The 22,126-nt window shown below is 38.7% G+C and overlaps 1 protein-coding gene across 1 annotated transcript; it reads left to right on the top strand.

Annotated features, from left to right (window-relative positions):
* The first annotated feature begins 153 nt into the window (after positions 1 to 153).
* Positions 154 to 657, top strand: LOC148871040 (uncharacterized). The gene has a single exon (XM_088970007.1). It carries the CDS (start codon positions 154 to 156, stop codon positions 655 to 657), a length of 504 nt encoding a protein of 167 aa, XP_088826133.1.
* The last annotated feature ends 21,469 nt before the right edge of the window (positions 658 to 22,126 follow it).

Raw genomic sequence — 22,126 nt, forward strand, 5'->3', positions numbered from 1 at the left:
GCTTTTGAGCTTCCAGTTATCTGTATTTTCTGTTTAAAGCTTGAAAGTACAACAATCTGGTATCAGAGCCAGGTTGAGAGAAGTTAGGAACTGTAGTATCCTAACAAGAGAGAAGAGTGAGACACTTGGTGAGAACAAGTGGAACACCTTGCGATGGCAACAGATAAATACGTCCAATCTGCTATTCCTCAGTTTGATGGTCACTACGACCATTGGGTTATGCGCATGGAGAATCTTCTCCGATCCAAACAGTATTGGCACTTGGTAGAATCAAGAATTCCTACAATAGAAGATGGAGTTGTGCAAACAGAGGCACAAAAAGAAACAATGGAGACACTGCGACTCACGGACCTAAAGGTGAAAATTTATCTTTTCCAGGCTATTGATCGCACTATCATGGAAACAATCCTTGACAAAGGGAGTTCAAAGAGCATATGGGACTCTATGAAACAAAAATACCAGGGGTCAACACGAGTCAAGAGAGCTCAATTGCAAGCTTTGAGAAAAGAATTTGAGGTGTTGCAGATGAAAGAAGGGGAAACGGTGGACGAATACTTTGCTGGAACACTAACTACTATTAATAAGATGAAAGTTCATGGAGAAAAGATGGAGCAGATCATAATCATTGAGAAGATTTTGAGATCGATGACTCCCTGATTTGATTATGTGGTATGTTCGATAAAGGAGTCTAATGATTTGACAAACTTACCATAGATGAGCTTCAAAGTGGCTTAGTTGTTCATGAACAAAGAATGAACAGTCATAATAGAGGTGATGAACAAGCTTTGAATGTCTCGTATGAAGGAGGAAGAGGCAGAGGCAGAGGTGGTCGAAGTGCATCTCGAGGTCGTGGAAGAGGTCGAGGCAGACAAGGATTTAACAAAACTTTTGTGGAGTGCTACAAGTACCACAACCTAGGACACTTCCAATACGAATGTCATAATTGGGAAAAATGAGCTTATTATGCCGAGTTAGATAAAGAAATGTTGTTGATGGCTCAAATAGATCTTCACAACTCTAAGACAGGAACAATGTGGTTCTTGGACTCCGGTTGCAGCAACCATATGACTGGAGATAGGCAGTGGTTTATCCATCTAGATGAGTCTTTTAGGCAGGTTGTGAAACTCGACAATAACACCAAAATGGCAGTAATGGGGAAGGGAAGCATCAAGCTACGAGTCAATGGCACAAGTCAATTAATTACTGAAGTATTTTATTGTCTTGAGCTTAAAAATAATCTTCTTAGTATTGGTCAGCTACAGGAATGCAATCTAGCTATTCTAATACAGCATGGAGAATGCAAGATTTATCATCATGTACGAGGGTTGATTATGCAGACTCAAACGTCTGTTAATCGGATGTTTATTCTTCTTACTGAAATTGGAACACAAGTAGACCAAGCCCAAGTTCCTGTCCCTGCATGCTTTAAGATCACATCCAAAGATCAAACTGACTTGTGGCACCATAGATTTGGACACTTAAATTTCAAGGGCTTAAGAACCCTATCCTACAAGCAGATGGTGACGGGCATGCCTCCTCTCAATAGTTCATCTGCAGTATGCACAATATGTATGATAGGCAAGCAACATCGAGAAACCATTCCTACAAGGAGTTTGTGGAGAGCTACAAAGAAGCTGCAACTCGTACATGCCGATATCTGTGGTCCCATCACACCTGAATCAAACAGCCATAAAAGGTACATACTCACATTTATTGATGATTATAGTAGAAAGCTATGGACTTATTTTTTGAATCTCAAGTCAGAAGCATTTATTGTATTCAAAAAATTCAAGAGTCTAGTAGAAAAAAAAACTGGAAATGTTATATGTTTTCTTCAAACTGACCAAGTGGAGAGTTCACCTCACTTGAATTCAATGAGTATTGCAGCTCAAATGGTATTGCTAGACAACTCATCGTAGCCTACACCCCACAACAAAATGGGGCATGGTACGATGCATGTTGACGGAGAAGCTCGTCCCTAAAGAATTATGGCCAGAAGTTGTCAATTGGGCTGTTCACTTGCTCAACTGATATCCTACTCTTGTTGTAAAAGATAAGACACCAGAGGAAGCATGGTCTGGCTCCAAACCTTCAGTGGCGCACTTTAAGGTGTTTGGATGCATTGGACATGTGCATATCCCCGACAACAATAGACAGAAGCTTGATGATAAAAGTCTCCAGCGTGTCTTCTTAGGCTTAAGCCAGGAATCTAAAGCCTATAGGATGTATGATCCTGTGTCAAATAAGATAATTATAAGCAGAGATGTGGTGTTTGAAGATGACAAGAAGTGGGAACGGAGTAAAACAACTAAAGGAGCTAGTTGTGTGGATCTTGAATGGGGAGATGAAGATGGGTCACAAGAGCGTGATGCAGAACACGTACATGAAGAAGAAGAGCAGGTTGTTGATGGTGCTATTGGGTCTGGTTCGTCATCAAATGAAGAATCTGAAAACAACCCTTAAATTCCAGTTCAAGGGAGGGTTAGAAGGGCACCAACGTGGATGGAAGATTATGTAAGTGGTGAGGGATTATCTGAAGAAGAAGAAAATAATTCCATGATGCTTACTGCCTCTAGTGATCATGTGTCTTCGAAGATGCTGTCAACAGCCAGAAGTGGAGAGAGGCAATGGACTTTGAAATCAAAGCCATTGAGAAGAATGGAACTTGGGAATTGACCACACTTCCAGTTGGAGCAAAAAAAATAGGAGTAAAATGGGTATTTAAGACCAAGCTAAATGAGAATGGGGAAGTAACAAATACAAAGCAAGGCTCATGGCCAAGGGATACTCGCAGTAGTTTGGGATCGACTACTTCGAAGTTTTTGCACTTGTAGCTCGCTGGGATACCATTCGAATGATTCTAGACCTTGCTGCTTGCAGAGGTTGGAATGTGTACCAGCTCGATGTGAAGAGCACTTTCTTGCATGGGGACTTGAATGAAGCAGTATTTATTGGGCAACCTCAAGGCTATGAAGTAAAGGGAGAAGAAGACAAGGTTTATAGACTCAAGAAGGCCCTGTATGGACTCAAACAAACTCCTCGAGCTTGGTACAACAAAATTGAGCCATATTTCATGAAAGAAGGTTTCGAAAGGTGCCCAAATGAACATACCTTATTTACAAAGGCAAAAGGAGGGAAACTGCTTATAGTAAGTGTGTATGTTGATGATCTTATCTTCACAAGGAATGATGAAATAATGTTTGAAAAGTTCAAGAATTCTATGAAACAAGAGTTCGACATGCCTGATCTTGGAAAAATGAAATACTTTCTCGGTGTGGAGGTGGTGCAAGACAGCAAAGGAATTTTTATCAACCAAAAGAAATATGCTAATGAAGTGCTCAAAAGATTTGGCATGGAAAATAGTAATCCAGTAAAAAACCCAATTGTTCCAGGTTTTAAACTTGTAAAGGATGAAGGTGGCGTTGGTGTTGATGCAACTGCTTACAAACAAATGGTGGAGAGTCTCATGTATATGACTACCACTAGACCCAACTTAGCTTATGTAGTGAGCTTAATCAGTAGATTTATGGAGAGGCCGACTGAGTTGCATCAACAAGCTGTGAAGAGGGTTCTGCGTTACTTAAAGGGAACTACTGAGTTGGGAATTTTCTACAAAAGAGGTGGAGAAAAGAAGCTGGTGGCCTACTCAGATAGCGATTATGCTGGAGATGTTGAAGACCGAAAGAGTACATTAGGGTATGTGTTCTTGCTCAGTTCAGGTGCAGTAGCATGGTCCTCAAAGAAACAACCAGTGATCACTCTCCCCACCACTGAAGCTAAGTTCATAGCAGCTGCTTCTTGCGCATGCCAAAGTGTGTGGATGCGTAGGATTCTTGAAAAACTTGGCCATAAACAAACTAAGTGCACTGATGTTTTATGTAACAATAGCTCTGCGATTAAATTATCAAAGAATCCGGTTATGCATGGTAGGAGAAAACACATTGATGTTAGATTTCTTCGAGATTTAACAAAGGATGGGGTTGTTAAGTTGGAGCATTGTGGTTCGAAGGATCAGTTGGCAGATATTATGACAGCCTTTGAGTCACGAGGTGTTCATAAGATTGAGAGAGTTGCTTGGAGTATGCTTGGCACCAAAGGTAAACTGACTGCAAATTGCAGGTCAGTTTAAGGGAGGGTTTGTTAGGATATTTGGTGACTAAAGTCAATTTGACTTAATCCATCTTATTTGTTACTTCTGTTAATAATTTCCTGGTTTGAAGGATTTTATCTTAGCTTAGATTCCTGTAACAAATTGACCACGTCTTTAGGCTATGTTTTTGCAATTCTGTTTTTGTAAGGCTTGTATAAAGTCACAATATCTTCCATTCAATAAATGTCCTTTTGAGCTTCCAGTTATCTGTATTTTCTATTTAAAGCTTGAGAGTACAACACTTTCTACCCTAAGGTCAATACAATCCATGTAGATGCACTAATGCAATTGGGTGACATTCTAGTCCTCATCTGCCTAGGTATGGTGAATAATAGAGAATCATAAGTTCAACGTCTGATGTTGTCCTTTGGGCAACGATGTTGTGCCTTCTACCATACAATCACCGTATGTAGGGTCATATTGAAAATGACTAGTAATTAAGGTGCGTTTTGGTTGTGTTCTTTTGCACCCGGTTCAATTTTGCATCTATTTGTTTGTAACCATGATTTACAATTATACTTGATATCCTTGGTAGCATAAATTTTGTGTCCAAAAAATTGATGCAAAAATTGTATTGCCTTCCTCCTACCTCAAGGCCTAGTTTGGAAGGAGTACAAATGCAAATATGTAGAGTGCAAAACCTTATATTTTGTATTGTTTTGTATGTATTTGCATTATACATATTTGCATTTATACTCCTTCCAAACTGAGCCCAAATCTCTCTCATAAAGTGGGGGGGCCATGTTATCTTGTTTCTTACATTACTTTAAAACAAATAACTCTCATTATACCTCCATTCTCTTGCATAAAATGTGGGGCCATACCATTTTGGTTTATATTTTACTTTGGGCAAAATTCTTAAATTACCCTTATGGTTTAGCTAATTAACTACCTGTACCCTTACTATTTAACTATTGTCTTAAATCACCCTGACAATTGCCATTCCTGTTAAATTGTAATGGAAATGATGAAATTTCCTTTTTGCCCTTAAGTTATTTTTTGATTCTCCTTCGATCCCATATTTTCTCTCCCCTCATTCTCTCTCTATCCATTATTGCATTGCCACTAGTCAATCTTTCTCTAGGGTAATCTTTGACATCTTTTGCTTTTGTTTCTTCATGGTCTGGACTAGCTCAGTATAGCTGCATAACCAAAGATTCTTTCCCTAGAACAAAGAAACCCTTCCCGGGTCACTTCTAAACTTCTAGGGTTGGGGAGCTTTTTGGGGGTCTCGATGGAGGGAATGGAAGCGAAGACAGTGAAGTTCTTGGAAGAGATAGAAAAAATAATTCTATTGGAAAGGGGTAAGATGGGGACTAAAAGAGGGGGAACAAACTCCAAGAGGAGCAGAGAAATGATGCGTCTCTCTTGGGGCTTGAATGAGAAGGCTAGGAGCAGTGTTGGGGTGGTAAGGGGGTCGAAGAAAAACTGAAAGGGTGGGGGGAGTGAGTTATAGGAGTGGGAGGTGTTGGCTCTTCTTTTGTCATATCAATGAATATTAAAATTCTTTCTTGGAATTTTTGAGGGCTGGGGTCTAGGAGAAGAAGAATGGTGGTTTGTGATTCCTTAAAGGCTTCAAATTCAGGAATTGTATTGATTCAAGAAACCAAATTGGAAAAAATTGGTGCTGGTATTATTCAGAGTATTTGGGGAGATGGTCATGTAAGATGGAGGACAAAGGCAGCCAATGGGAGTGCGGGAGGCTTGCTATATCTTTGGGACCCCCTAGTTTGTAGTTTGATTTCTTACAGAAGTGGGAATTTCTCGATCTCTCTTGTCTTGAAGCTGTAGGATGGTAATATCGTTCAAGTCACAAATGTGTATGGTCCAACAGTTTCTAATCTTAGGAGGAGTTTATGAGAGGAACTGGCTGATATGAGGGGGACTTTGACTCATCCTTGGGTTATTGGGGGTGATTTTAATGTCACCTTATCAGTGGAAGAGAAGAATACAAGAAGTGGCAGAACGGTGTCGATGAGGCAGTTTGCAGATTTCATTCATAACATGGATCTAATGGACATTCCCATTCAAGGTAACAAGTTCACTTGGACAAATAACCAGGATACCCCACCCTGGTCAAATTGGATAGATTTCTTGTTTCCTCAAATTGGGAGGACATCTTTCTGGACTTTAGGCAGATATCCTTACCTAGACCTGTCTCAGACCATAGTCCTATTCAGCTTATTTGTGGGGAGAGGGAGAAGGTCAAAGCTCCCTTTAAATTTGAAAACTCCTGGTATGAGGAGGAAACTCTCAGACCATTGATGAAGAAAGTGTGGAAAGAACTTTAAGTGGAGGGATCCAGTTCCTTTGTTCTGCAAAAAAAAAAATGATGGCTATTAAAAAAAGAATTAAAATCTGGAACTTGGAGAATAAGTTAAAGTTGGGGACTTAAAGAAAAGCTTTATTGGGTATTATTGAAGAGATTGAAAAAGCAGAAGAAATGGGTCATATTTCTGAAGAGTTAAGGCTAAAAAGACTTCAAGCAAAATACAACATTGAAAAATTGGCAGTGAAAGATGAATTGAAATGGAGACAACGGGCTAAAGTTAAATGGCTAAAGGTAGGTGACAAAAATACACATTTCTTTCACAAAGTGGCTAATGATAGAGCTAGAGTTTTGGCTATTAAGAAGTTGACATGGAATGAAAGATGTGTTGAATCTGATTCAGAGATTAAAGCAGTTGCAACCTCTCTATAAAGATCTTTACAAGGAAAAATGGAAGCTGAGGCCATTTCCCTCCAATCTCTCCTTTAGGCAATTGAGTGAGACCAAGAAAACTTGGCTTGAAAGGCCTTTTATAGAAGAGGAAGTCTGTGTAGCAATTAAGAAGATTGAAGGTGATAAATCCCCTGCGCCGGATGGTTTTACCAATCTGTTCTATCTGAAGTGTTGGGACTTCATGAAAGAAGATGTGATGAAGGTGTTCTATGAGTTTCATGCAAATGTGTCCCTACAAATAAGTCTAAATGCCACTTTTATCTCCCTTATTCCAAAAATTGAGGGGCTATGAATATTAAGGAGTTTAGGCTGATTAGCTTATTTCACAGTTTCTATAAAATTTTGGCAAAAGTCTTGGCATAAAGAATGAAAGTGGTGATAGGTATTGTTATTTCAAATAATCATAGTGCATTTATTCCAGGCAATCAAATGGTAGACTCAATTTTAATTGCTAATGAGTTAATTTACTCAAGGAGAAGACAGGGTATTCCCAGGTTTGTTTGTAAGCTTGACATTGAGAAGGCTTATGACTATGTCAACTGGAATTGCTTGGATAGGGTGTTGGACTGTATGAATTTTGGCCATAAATGGAGAAGTTGGGTTAATGTTTGTACTAAGACCTCTAAAATTTCAATCCTAATTAATGTGCAATCCATGGGTTTCTTTGGTAGTTCTAGGGGGTTGAGACAGGGAGATCCTCTGTCACCCTTGTTGTTCATCTGTGTTATGGAAATCCTCAATCTTTTTAGTAAGAAGGCTACAGAATTGGAATTATGGAATGCGTTTGCTATCTCTCCAGGTAAAGAGAAAGTTAATATTCTTCAGTTTGCTGATGATACCCTCTACTTTGTGGATGCATCTCTGCCTCAGTTGGAAACAATTTTTGGAATTCTGAGCTGGTTTAATGTGGTTATGGGTCTCTAAGTCAATCTAAGCAAAAGTAAGATCATCCCAGTGGATCAAGTTGTAAATTTGGAGGATTGTGCATAGATAATGGCCTGCCATATGGAGCTCCTTCTGGTTAAGTATTTAGGCCTGCCTCTTGGGGCTAAATGTTCATCTTCTTCAATCTGGTGCCCAATCATTGAGAGAATGGAGAAGAGGTTGGCTCTTTGGAAGGATAAATATTTATCTTTTGGTGGTAGGGTTACATTGATTAAGAGCTCCCTGTCCAACCTCCCAACACTTTTTTTTTCTCTCTTTCCAATTCCAAATAAAATTGCAAAGAGGTTGGAACATCTTCAAAGGAACTTCTTATGGAGGGGTTGGGAGGATGGGAAGAAAATTCACATTGTTAAGTGGGAACAAGTGTGTAAGCCTAAGGAGAAGGGTGGTTTGGGAGTTAGGAAAGCGAAAGATTTCAATGCTGCTCTTCTTAGCAAATGGATAAGGAGATTTTCTTATGAGAGAAATGCTTGGTGGAGGTGCCTCATTGTGGCTAAGTATGGTGTGGATAGGGGAAATTGGAAAACACTTGATCCCCTTTCATTTGGGGGTACCTCTCTTTGGGCTGGTATTTCTAAGGTCAATACTGTTTTCATGAACATGGCAAGTTTAAAGTTGGAAAAGATGATAGAATTAAGTTTTGGAAGGATTTTTGGTGTGAGGAAGGCCCCTTGGCTGATGCTTTTCCCCGACTGCTCCAAATTGTAGTGAATCAAGATTCTTCAGTTGCTGATAACATTAGTACCTTTGGGGGTTCCTTTACTTGGACTCCCCTATGTAGGAGGAATTTGCTAGGCTAGGAAGTGGAGGAGTATGTAGGTCTGTTGGGGCATATTCAAAATCAAAGAATTGATATGAGTATGGAAGATGAATGGACTTGGAAGTGGAATGCAGATGATAGATTCACAGTTAAATCCCTTTTCCTTCAGATGTGCAGCTCAGGACAGGAGAACTTCCCAGATGGGAAGATTTGGAACCCCGCCTGTCCCTCTAAGGTTAACTTCCTGGTTTGGACAATGGTTTTGAATAAATGTTTAACTAGGGTCAACTTGGAGAGAAGGGGTGTTCAGATTCCTTGATCCTTCATGTGTTTTATGCGGCATGGGTGTTGAATCTATAGATCATTTGGGCATTCACTATCCAATTTCCTCTTCAATCTGGGGGCATTTCTTCAAGAAACTAGAGGTGTGTTGGGCTATGCCTAAGTCTGTGAAGGAGCTATTTATGAGTAGGAGATTGGAGGGTCTTAGCAAGAAAGGCAGGCTTGTTTGGAATACTATTCTGCAGGCTGTTCTTTGGTCCATTTGGATGGAAAGAAATATAATTTTTTGTAATCAATCGAAAAGTAGAGATGAGATTGTGCAGAAAGTGGTGGGGAAGATTTGCTCCTAGGTGTCGGTGAATGAGGAGTTTAAAAGTCATAATGTTTTTCTCCTTCTTTGTACTAAATCATGGATGTTCTTGTAATTTGTTTTGGGCCCAGGAAGACCTAGTTGGCCTGAGTCTTGTTGTAATTTGCTTTCTCATTGAATAAAATTACTTTACCTTTTTCCAAAAAAAAAACAAAACAATGAAACCCATATGTTATCATCGCTTGGAAGACAATCTTCCATCTACTTGCTCACTCTGGACGACTTCCAATGCACACAATGCAAGAAAGGGAGGAGCTTCAGATCAGTGAACATGGATGTAAGCATTGGAAAACAGCTCACTTAGGTTGGATTTGGAGTCACCACCCATCAGTTATGGAAAATGGAGGTGATAGGATCACCAGGATCAACATCAAAAAGCATGTTCGATTTAATAGTGACTCCAAAACCTAAGGCACCGACTAATTAGTCCACATAAGACTTGGATGGGAGAGGGAAGGGATTAAACACCCCTCTCCCAGGTCTAATATGTGGGGCTCACATGATGGTCCAAATAAGCATGATTATTATTATTATTATTATTAGGGAAATTTCCCGATGAGTACCCAAACTTTCAAAATGTGATAATCTAGTACCTGTCGTTAACCAGTCTGTTAATCATCAATTAAGTGACATTTGAAAAGTCAAAAATGCCCTTCGAATGGCATCTAATTCTCTTTATCAACCATCCAAATGTTGACAAAAAACTAAAGAGTCCCAAATCATAGCCTTTCTATTCAAAAAGAGTTAGTGACTGTTTAGAAGAATCTATAATTTGGGATTGTTCATTTTATTGTCAATGTTTGGATGGTTGATAAAGATAATTAGATGGCTTTTTAGGACTTTTTTTACTTTTCAAATGTCACTTAAAGGTTGATTAAAGGATTGCTTAACAGCAGGTACTGGATTGTCATATTTTTAAAGTTCGGATACTGAATTGTCGCATTTTAAAGTTTGGGGACCAAATTATCACTCGAGCCAAAGTACAGGGTATCGATCGGGAATTTTTCCCTTATTATTATTGTTGTTGTTGTATAAGAGGCTACTGACACTACTAAACATTATTTTTAGTTTAAATGAACAACAAAATGGCTGATATTAATCAACAAACAGTAATGAAAGGATATGTGAGATTTTTAAACTCAAATTCAACTATCTCAAGAAAATTACAAACATTGAATGAAACTAGGCAGAATACATAGCACAAATCAGGAAAATTAGGCACACTACATCATCACCCCTTGATTCACACAATAGAAATTAACATTGAAAACAAGAAATTCAACAAACTAAAGAATGAGATCAAGTTCCAATCGACACCTAAGTAATACCATTCACAACTAACACCTAAGAGAATTGACATTTAACATCAATCTAATCTTCATACAAACTAAAGGAAGTCTAGCATCAAAGTAAACAAAAGGTATCTGGTACGCAATGTGGCCTAAAGATTGGATGTTTATTGCAACCAAGACTAAAAAGGATGGGGCGTATTTTCAAGCATCAATCAGGGGGATTTCTTGTTTCCACCGAGCTCTGAGGACTTGAAATCGACTAAACTTTGAGTTTTGAATTTGGGCATTAGATTTGTTTATGTGATTATGGTGGTGAGAAATGCAACAAACTCGGCCCCTGTTGTTTAATGGAGGACAAGGCACCAAACAATGGACAAGGGGTGCGTCGAATTCGATCTGGGTTCGGTTTCCCAACAAGAAGTTGGCTTAGATTTTGGCTTGTGTTCGATCGATGTAGGGGAGACTTCGGTTGAGATATGGTGACGATTGGCTCTATTCCATTGGTGCAAAGACAATGAAGCTCAGGTAAGCTGATGAACAACCTAAGATGTCGAGGGCTATACAATAATGGAAGAAAAAATGATAGAGAGAGAGAGAGTGAGAGTTTGGGCGCCAAAAAATAGTGAGGAAGAAGGAAAGAGAGAGAGAGAAGAGGGATCGGATGGTGCCGAAATGATGTATTAGCCCGAATAGGAAAGTTAGGTCTTCCATATATTAGGGTGTAATGGCATTTTTGTAATTTTGGATATTTTAAGGGGCAATTTTGTAAATTGAGAACGAGGTGTTTTTGGTTCAACTGAGTCAGGGAGTTGGATTGGGATTGTAATCAATGGTGGGTATTGTGGGTCAATAATCAAAGGGATGTGGGTCTAAGCGCAGAGAGGAGTTTTGCATATACGAGCTAATAGGATTTGTGGAAATTGAATCTTTTTGAATGAATGGTCAAACATGGGTATTTTGGATTGAAATTTGGTATGATGGGGTTTTTGGACATTCTGAGTTGATTGGTGGGGTCTAATTGGCCCAAATGGGTTTAGATCAGACAAATACGGAAATGGTTTGATTCAACCAATTTAGAGCCTCATAATAGAATCTTGGTGCGATTAAGGGAAAACAAAGGTACTTTGGGCTAAAATTTTACAGGTAGGTATTTTAGAGTATCTAGGATCTTGTGGTAGTTTTTGATTGGTGTAGGGGTCAAGATCTTAAGAATTTAGGCCAGTGGGATGATCTGTAAGGGTAAATGGGGGAATCTGGGGTTAAAACTTTATGGGTAGGTGTTTTGGTGTATTCAGAGTTTAATGGTGTGGTCTAATCAGTTCAGATGTGTAGATCAAGGGAATCTGGGTTTTGAGTGTTTCAAGCTAACATGAGGGGTTGAAATGGAATCTTCGTTTGTGGAAGAATAAACGGAGGAATTTTGATTTGAGATTTGTCGGGTAGGTATTTTGGAAGGTCTTGAGTTTAATGGTGGTGTTTGATCTGAGGGTAAAAGTGTAGACGGGGGTTGATCGGGCACTCGGATTGGTATCTTATGGGTTTAATGATGGATTTATGAGCTTTTGGGGCTGAAAGTTAGGATTTTTGGGTTTTTAGGTGTTTCAGAGAGATTGAGAGGGTCTGATCAAGCGTGTAATCTAGGGGCTTATGTAGCATACTGAGCAAAAATAGGGTGTTGACAATGGATGAGTTCCTCAACAACATCTAGACTACAAAAGAGAACCAAGCTATTAGCTGCAACAATGAGAGGTTGCAATCCAATCTAGACGAAACCATAGCTAACAGGGCCAACTCCAGCCAACCCAACATACTGACAAGGTGTAATTGGGATAATGGGAAGCGGTGACCATTGTAGCCACTACTACCGCCATAACAACCACCACTGTTGCGGAATCCTCTTCCTCTAGACTACGCCTGGTTAACGATGACATTTCAGCCATCGAGAACTTGTCCGCTTATCCCTTCAATAGCATCCCTTTGGAACTGCTCTCCACCACCATCAAAGACCTTACACTACTAGAACTACCACTACAACCCTCGCTAAGGATGGCACTTTTAAACTGCCCCCACACAGATTAGCACCACCACACTTCCGTTCATAACTCTACAACTTTTAAACCACAAACAATCACATGGCGGAAATAATGTCTACTCACTCAATCATTAAAAATATCCAAATCTTCCCATTAACCAAGATTTTCCATAGCCTTAGGTCCCTTATTTTCCTTCCTCTAGGAAATCTCCCTCTCTCCACTACGTCTTATATTTCTCTCTTCTCCATACCAGCTCTTCCTTGAACAATACAACCATCCTCATCGGTGCCTCCACTTTCTACCACATCTCATACTCCCAATTCATCCACCACATTCAAAGAAGCTAATAATGTCTACCCAAGTATAATTGTTTGTCGTTGTGTGTAGAGAGAGAGAGAGGGGTTGAAGGAGAAAGGGGTGTCAGTGTTCGCCATTGTTCATCACAGAAAAGGGGATGGAAAGTAGAACATAGTAGAAGGTTAGGGGGATAGAAACATTGCACGGACGCTATTTGCTCATCCTTGATCATTTTCTCAAACCGAGCCCTAACCAAAAAAGCTAAAGTGCTCGAAAACGAGGGGTTATAAGACTCCTAAAGAAATGTATCTGGCTTTTCATTCTCCAGCTAGAAGGATGAGGGAAAAGGCGAAGAGGGTAGTATTGGGTTTAAAAAAATTTTGTGTCACGATGTATCACATGTGTACGGACGTTGATGGAACATAATGGACGCTATATGTAAGGGTAAAGCTAGTCAATTGTCATAAATAGTAGTGGTGGTGCAAGATAATAGTTAAACAGTAAAGGTATAGTTATTCAATTAGCTAAATAGTAGGGATAGTTTAAGAAATTTGCCATTTTACTTAAAAAAAAAAAACAAGGCAAAGTCAGTTCTTAACCAAAACTAATCCAAAATTTATGCTTAGCCTATTTGCACACCCATACATTAACATCAATGTAAATGAATTTTGAAAAAGTACAAACCAGCCTAATGCAGATTTCTGATTCCCACTGCAAAGTTATAAACATTTAGAAGGTCCAAAAACCACACTCTATTTACCCATACCCGTTCGTGAATTGGCATCAATTCCAAGCTGGCACCAACCCCAAATGTACTTTGAGCCTACAAATTCTGACCCTAGGGTTATCGCTCATTCTCCTAATTAATTTTGCATTGTAGCCAAATGAAATAACAAATAGGGTAAAATACAAAAACATCCTTTGAAGTTTCTAATAATAAAAAAAAACCCCTCTATAGTTTCATTTTAACAAATACCTCCCCTAAACTTTTGAGAAACTCAACAAAATCCACCCTTCCGTCACTGTCCCAGATAGAAAACGTTAGATTGATGCACCGGTTTTTTCCAAATACTAATTCTACCCTTTTATAAATTATTTTACATACAAAATTACTGAAATAATCCCATTTTAACTCAACAAAAACCTCTTTTAATAAAGTTTTTCAGTAATTTTACATACAAAATTACTGAAATATGTTTTCTTTTCGTTGAGTTAAAATGGGATTATTTCCAACATTTTTGAACCATCGTTGACCTAGACGGTTGAACCGTTAAGACTAGAAACCGTCCAAGCAACCGGTTTTGTTTTACCCCTGACCCGTTCTTGGGTCAAAAACCGTTGACTTCGTCTGAAAACCATTGACCCGTGCGATCGAACCATCGATTCGTTTGACCCAAGCAACGGTTCACAGTTTAAGAAATTGCAAAGAGGGGATAAACTCTAACTCTCTGAGTTTGTGATCTGATATCCAAAGAAGAAGAAGAAGAAGTTGGAGAGATATGAGATTTGAGAAAATATTGAAAAACCGATCTCATATCTAAGATCCAAGAACTCGTATCTCAGATCTTAGATCTATCAACCGCGTTGGTACTGCCATCGCCATCTCGTCATCCCCGTTGCCATTGCCATCTTATCATCGTCGTCGCTGTCGTCGGTGAGCTTCAAATGATTCTCCTCCTCTTCCTTCTTCCCTCTTTCCCTCTTTCTTTCCTTCCTCTTCTTTCTCCCCCTTTCCTTTTTTTTCTCCTTCCTTTCTTTCTTTCCTTCTTTTCTTCTTTCTCGACCGACAAAAACTCTCTTCTCCACCTCTCTTTTCTCATATATAAGTATATATAACTACTTGCTAGTTTGCCCTAATGCAAACCGTCCGAACCATTTGACCTAGACAGTTGAACCGTTGACCCGAAAACTGGTAGCTAGAGCGGTTCCACTTCCAAGTCAGTTTTTAAAACCTTGATCATTTCAGTAATTTTGTATGTAAAGAATTTATAAAAGGGTATAATTGGTATTTGGAAAAAAAATGGTGCATGAATCTAAGGTTTTCCGTCTAGGATAGTGACGTAAGGGAGGTTTTTGTTGGATTTCTCAAAAGTTCAGGGAAGGTATTTGTTAAAATAAACTATAGGGGAAATTTTTATGATTGTCAAAAACTTAACGGAAGGTTTTTGTATTTTACCCTAATAAATAATCAACAGCATAATAATCTACCTGATTTCTACTTCATCGATTAAGGTGGTATTTAATGTTGTGAATAGTTTGTTCTAGTCCATGCCATGCTCTTGTTGAAATTTCTTTTATGCATGAGAAATTTAATTAAAGAAAAAAAAAATTAATTACATCAAGTGGAGAAGTCCAAAGAAACTCTTGACATGAGTCCCTGAAATTTGATGCTAAAGTATGAGCAAGATTATTATAATAAAGAAAAAAGAAATATTTGAAAAGTCAAAAGAGGTATCTAAAATGTAAGACACAATCAGTTGAGTCGACCAGGAAAATGAATCAATCCTCCCTCTCAGCCCGCGGATGACACTTAGGTAAATAACGTGGATTGTCAAACATGAGAACACTGAGAGATGCTTAATTAGAGCCTAAAAGATAGCTAGAGCTTCCACAATCTTGACCTTAAAGAGAAAGGAAGGTGAGACGTTCGCCATGATGAATGACTTACCCTTTCTCATAGCCACCCAAGTTGCAGATCTAGTTATAGATGCATCAATAAAGATGTGTCATCACTATTACAGTGATGAAAGCCATCTCCATTAAAGCCTTGGTGGTGAGCCATCAATAAAGATGCATCAATCAGAGAAACTCTCGTTTAATATTTTACATGGTTTTTAAAAACGACCTAGAGATCGAAGCGGTTAGGGTCTGATAACCAGGTCTAACATTCTGATCATTCTGACAAAAAAATAAAAAAAAAGGTCAAAACCATCCAAACGGTTCGAACGATTCACAGCCCGGGTCAGTGGTTTGTGGACCAAAATCAACAGTTTTGGGTAAATTTTCAGTTTCGGGGAAAACCGAACTGGTCACTTGATTGGTTCCCGATTTTTTCGATCTGACCATCCGGTATGCTCTGGTTTTGAAAATCATGATATTTTGTTTTTCATTTAGTAGTTGCTCAAGATTGAACAAACACTTAAAAGGTGAAAAAAATAAGAAAATAAGAGAGAGTGTGAGAGAGAGAAGAGAGAGGGAGAGATAGAGAGAGAGAGGGGGAAAATTTTTGATAAAAGAGAGTTGGGTTGATGTTTTAAACAGCCACCCCCCTCTTAAATTTATATACATAGTATCATACTTGTAAAAGGACTGAATTGCTTACATGGCAAGATAAGATAATATAAGATAAAGTTGAAAAAAGACTAATCCTAATCTTTTCCTAATCTTATAAAAGACTATTTCTAATATAATCATAAAGAACTAATCCTAACCATAACTTATTGCTGACATACGAACAGTGGGAACAACCTTAGTGAGGTCCACATCAAGATCATCTAATGAAGGTGAAGGCTCCATGGTGGGATGCCTTTCATCTGTAGTATCTGTGGTACCTAGATTTGGTTCTATAGAAGGAACTGGGGCTACTGTGGTACTGGAATCTGGATCTGCATAGGAGGTTGGGACTGGCCTGCACTGTTGATGTCCAAAATCAACTTGTCTTCATCATCTGTGATAGACTTTCACATCCCTGCATCTCTGACAGTCCTCCCCATTGCACCCTATTCACTTAATGGGATAGGTAAAGGAACTTCTGACGAATTAATCCTAACATTACTACTCTCCCCCTGAGGAGAAACCCTTGGATAATAAGGTACATCTTCGAAAAAAGTGACACTCATTGAGACAAATGTTTTCCCAAAAGTAGGTTTATAACAACAATATCCCTTTTGAGTTTGTGCATAACCAAGGAAAATACATTTTGAGGCCTTAGGATCAAACTTGAAACGATGAGGGCCAAGAATTTGAACAAAGCATGCACAACCAAAGGTTTTAAGGGGATTGGTAAATAACTCTTTATTGGGATATAAGAGGGTAAATGGATGTTTCATGTAAAGAACCCGTGAAGGAATCCTATTGATGAGATACACTACTGTAAGAATAGCATCCCCTAGAAACGTAAAGGCACATTGGAGGTAAACATAATGCTTCTGGCTACTTCCAATATGTGTCTATTCTTTTTTTTCAACAACCCCATTTTGCTGTGGTGTATAAGGAAAAGTACTCTGATGAATAATCCCATTTTCAAGCAAATAGGAGGCTAATGAGTTTGGAAAATATTTTCACATTACCATATCTAAAAAGTATGATTTTGACCCAAATTTGGGTTAAAATCATCTAATGAAAGATCTGGGTTAATGTTGGAACCTCATCTCGAGAACGCATGAGATAAATCCACGAAAAACGAGTATAGTCAGTAGGAAATATCTATACCTCCCATGGCAGTGGTATGGTAAGGTCCCCAAACTTCAGTATGCACAATTTCAAAGGGAATATTACTTTGATTATTACTTAATGAATATGTTGTTCTATAGTGTTTTGCAAGTTTACAACTATTACATTTCAAACTATAAATTTGCATAGATTCAAATAAACTAGGAAACAAACTCTTCAAAGCCCAAAAAGATAAATGACCCATCCTATTGTTCCAAAGCATAGCCTGATAAACAGACTGAGAAACACAAGACCTCTTAGTCTTACTATCTTCCCAATGAGGACTCCCTCCAAGCAGATAGACTCCATTTGCCTCATGGCCAATCCCAATCACCTTCATTGTCTCCAGATCCTGAAAAACACATCGATCCGAAACAAAAAGGTTACTGAACAATTCTATTTTTTTAATGCTACTAATTGAACGCAAGCTAGTACTAAGCTTAGGAATATACAAAACCGAAGATAAGGAAATAGCATTAGACAACTTGATGTCTCCCTTGCTAGAAATAGGAACAAGGGAGCCATCAGCAATGGACACTTTGTCTGTGCCTGAAGATAAGTGATAGGGAGTAAATAGTGACAACAAGCCAGTCATATGGTCCCGAATCTATTATCCATGAATGTTCTGTATAACTTGTACCTGAGGCATGGTGAGCTGAGGCTTGATTACCTGATTGAGCAAAAGCTGAGGTAGGGGGTGCTAATGGTGTTTGAGGAGGTGGAGCTGAATTACCAACTTCATTTTCTAACTGAATTAGAGCAGCTCGGATAGCAGCTAGAGTGTCTAGAGGATTGCCTTTTGTGTGTTTGACGAGGTTGTACTATCAGTGTTAATAGCCATATTTGCATTCCCCTTTTTGTTTTTGAGTTTTGTTGAGATTAGATGTGCTTGCAACTTCCAACAGGTCTCTTTAGTATGTTTAGATTTCTTGCAATGCTCACATAGTAAGTCCTTATTAGTTTCTTTCTTCATGTGTCTTTCTTTATCACCCCAAGATTTGGGCTTAACTGTTGCCATAGCTTATTCAAAAGGCTGTTGTTGAAGCATAACTTTTCTCCTACTTTCTTCGTTGTGCACTAAGGAATAAGCCTGGGATAGAGTTACACTGTCTCTTGTCAACAATTGCTGCCTCACAATATCATATTACAAATTAGACCAGCTACGAAATCAAACACTCTATTAGTTTCAATATGCTTTCTATAAATATGTGCATCCTTCTGACTTCCATTCAATTGATTCAAGGAGATCAATTTCATGCCACAGGGATTCCAAGATTGAAAAATAAACATAAACTTGTTTCTCGCCTTACTTGAGATTTTTAACCTCACATTTTAGCTCATAAGCCCTAGCAACATTAAGGGGTTGAGAGTATGTTTTTTTCCCAACATTCCATATTTCTTTAGCAGTTTTTGCCCATAAGTAATTTCGGATGATGTGTGGCTGCATGGAATTGCACAGCCATGTCATCACCAAATAATTTTCTGAATCCACTTAGCATAAGTGGGATCCTCCTTATTTGGTTATTTCGCATCTCCCAACAAATAGTTCAGCTTTCCTCTTCCCCCAATGGTCGTCATGGCTGATTGGAACCACTCTAAGTAGTTTGAACCATCAAATTTTACAGTTGTAATCTGAAAGGTGTTTTCAGTCATACCACCTGAACGAGTCCCAAAAACACCCTCCCCTTGGTGCTTGAACTCCATTCTTGGCTAGAAGTTAAGCAATAAAAACCTTCTATTTACTGTAACAATCAGCCTACTAGGTCTGAAAATTAACAGCAATAGGTCTAGAAGCAAAAATCAAATTCAGAGAAAGAAAAATTTTCCAATGCACTGTATCACTGTATCAATCAACCTACTAAATTTGAGAACTAATAGTAGTTGGCCTAGGTACAGAACTCCAAAAACAGAGATCAGAGAACAAAAATCTGATAGCAGCCAAACTTAAAAGAGAGTCTAATCTCTTATCCGGACACAATAACAGTCTTGGATTTCAGGGTTACTTCTTAAAACCTTAGAAGAGAAAAAGAAAAAAAAATCCATATAGTCGTACCTCACAAATTAAGTTATCCTTGCTGCTGCGCTCAAGAAGGAATAAGACCTTAACCAGGAATTTCTGAAAAAACCTAATCTTGATTAAAAAATCTTCCTGAAATTCTAATCGCCAACTCCAATTTGCTCAAAACTAATCTTGATTCTGATCAACTTGCGAAACTTCTAAAATAGAACTGATCTCAGAGAAAAATCTTCTTGATCGCCAACTTCAGTCTTGATGAGGGAACAAAAAAATCTGATTGTCACCTCCAATCTTGATCAAAGACCTAACCTTGATCACTTAATTCTTTTCTAATTCTTCCTGATTACAAGGAGCACTTTCCAATCCTTGGACAATTGTTGAAGACTTCTTGTAATCTCTAAGAATCAGTTGAATGAAAAACTCAGCCCTAAATAATTCTCATGTGGTCGGCTAAATTAATTCCACATGAGAAACCTTAGACCAAATGCTCTGATACCATGTAGTCGCTCAGGATTGAACCGACACTTAAAAGGTGAAGAAAAATATAAGAAAAGAATTGGAAGAAGAGAGAGAGAGAGAGAGAGAGAGAGAGAGAGAGAGAGAGAGAGAGAGAGAGAGAGAGAGAGAGAGAGAGAGAGATTTAGTTAAAAGAGAGTTGGGTTGATGTTTTAAACAGCCGCCCCCTCTTAAATTTATATACATAGTATCATATTTGTAAAAGGACTGAATTGCTTACATGGCAAGATAAGATAAGATAAGATAAAGTTGAAAAAAGACTAATCCTAATCTTTTCATAATCTTATAAAAGACTAATTCTAATCTTGTCATAAATAACTAATCCTAATCATAACTTATTGCTGACCTACGAATAGTGGGGACCACCTTAGTGGGGTCCACATTAGTGTTCTCTACACATTTCAAACTAGAGAAACTTTTTCCCCTTTTTCCAACTCCCTCTCCAGCACCGGCAATTGCTCCGGCTAGTTCACCGTCACCAGGTACTCTCCAACCCTCATATTTTGTTTTGATATTTGGTTTCTTCATTTCAAATTAGGGGAGCACCTTGTTTCTATGATATGGAGAGTACCTGGTGATAGTGAGCTTGCTAAAATGATTGCCGGTGCTGGAGAGGAAGTTGGAAGAGGTGAAAAAAGTTTATCTGGTTTGAAATGAAAAACAAAATATCAAAAAAGGGTTTCTCTGATTTGAAATGAAAAAATCAAATATCAAAACAAAATACGAGGATTGGAGTGTACCGGGTGACAATGAACTATCCGGAGCGATTGCTGGTGTCGGAGAAGGAATTGGATCCGAGCTCGGGCGGAGGAGAGTAGAATGGAGTCAGACAAAATTTGAGGTTGACGGGCGGGAGTATGGGAGCAAGGTTTTTGAATAGTTGGACCGTTTGTCCTGGGAACTATCCAAGCAACGGGTTCTATTTTACCCCAAACCCGATATTTGGTCAAAAATCGTTGAAAAAGTCAACAACCTGTTGACCCAGGCAGTCAAACCGTCGAATCATTCAATGATTTGACCATTTTTTATTTTTAATGATTTTTATTTTTTATTTTAATTTATTTGTCAGAACGAGCCATCCTTTCGAACCGAATGATCAAACCGTCGACCTAGAAACCGGTGGCCAAAATAGTTCCGTTTCTAAGTCATTTTTTAAAACGTTGTACGGGAGAAATGAAGTTTAGGCTTGTTTTGGGGGCTAATGGGATGAACAAACGGCCGTCCCATTAGTCGCACACGCGAGAAAGCCCCATTGAGTGCGACTGGACATGTGGTAGTCGCACATTGTGTGGGCGGAGATGCAAACTCACATCAAAATGTTATAAAATTGTATTATAACAACAAGAATGCATAGACTTTCCATAAAGTGGAGTTAAGATGGGCGTCCCACATAGCTTGCCCTATGCGCATCCCATGTGCACATCTCACCTTGTATTGGGAACATCTCCCTTACTTATTAGGGGAAATGTTCCCAATACATGGTTGGGATATGTTGTGGGGATCATTGGGGCATTGATGTGAATTCCATGGAGCATGTTCCACATGCACCCAATAAGCACATCCCACCCCAGCATTGTCATGGGGAGATATTCCCAATGCATAGGTGATATGTGATTTTTTTGGGAGGAATCTAGGACACCTACCAACAAAATATGTTCCAACCCCCTATCAACATCATTGCACATCTGGCTGGTCCCACTTTTATGTTGGGCTCAGTTTCATAATAAGATATGTGGTGTGAAATAAAGTATGTGTTTGGTTTCGCTTACGTTTTTTCATTCAATGTTTGTAATTTATTTACTTTCAAATCTGAGAGAGGTGATAATTACAACCGTTTATGACAAATAGGCACCATTAGACTCCACATCAACGTAACAGTGAAAAATGCCTAATCATTTGTGGAAACTTTAAAAAATAACTTTTCCAAACAATAGACATGCACAAAACTGAAGTCCACTTTTACCATTCTCAATGCATACAAAATAGCAAGAGAATGAAGATACTGAAGCGATACTTACGTGGCATGACTTATTGAATAAATGCCCACAAAATCAAACCGGTAAAAAATTGGTAGGGCATTGAAACGTGTTTTATTGGCAGGAAATCCCAACTCAAGACTCATGGAAACTAGTGGGGACCAATGATTTATAACCCACCATGCAATTTTTATTCACAGTACTAAACACCCCTGAGCGGTTGGGCCCCAAGAAGCTTACCACCTTTTTTAGAAATTATAACTTTTATGCACTTAAAAAGCTTACGGCAATATAATAAGCTTTTTAATTAGAAACGGGATTCAGTCAGTGCAAAG

This window comes from Nelumbo lutea, chromosome 2, assembly GCF_056320005.1.
Source record: "Nelumbo lutea isolate HS-2025 chromosome 2, American lotus-T2T, whole genome shotgun sequence".
Classification (NCBI taxonomy): domain Eukaryota; kingdom Viridiplantae; phylum Streptophyta; class Magnoliopsida; order Proteales; family Nelumbonaceae; genus Nelumbo; species Nelumbo lutea.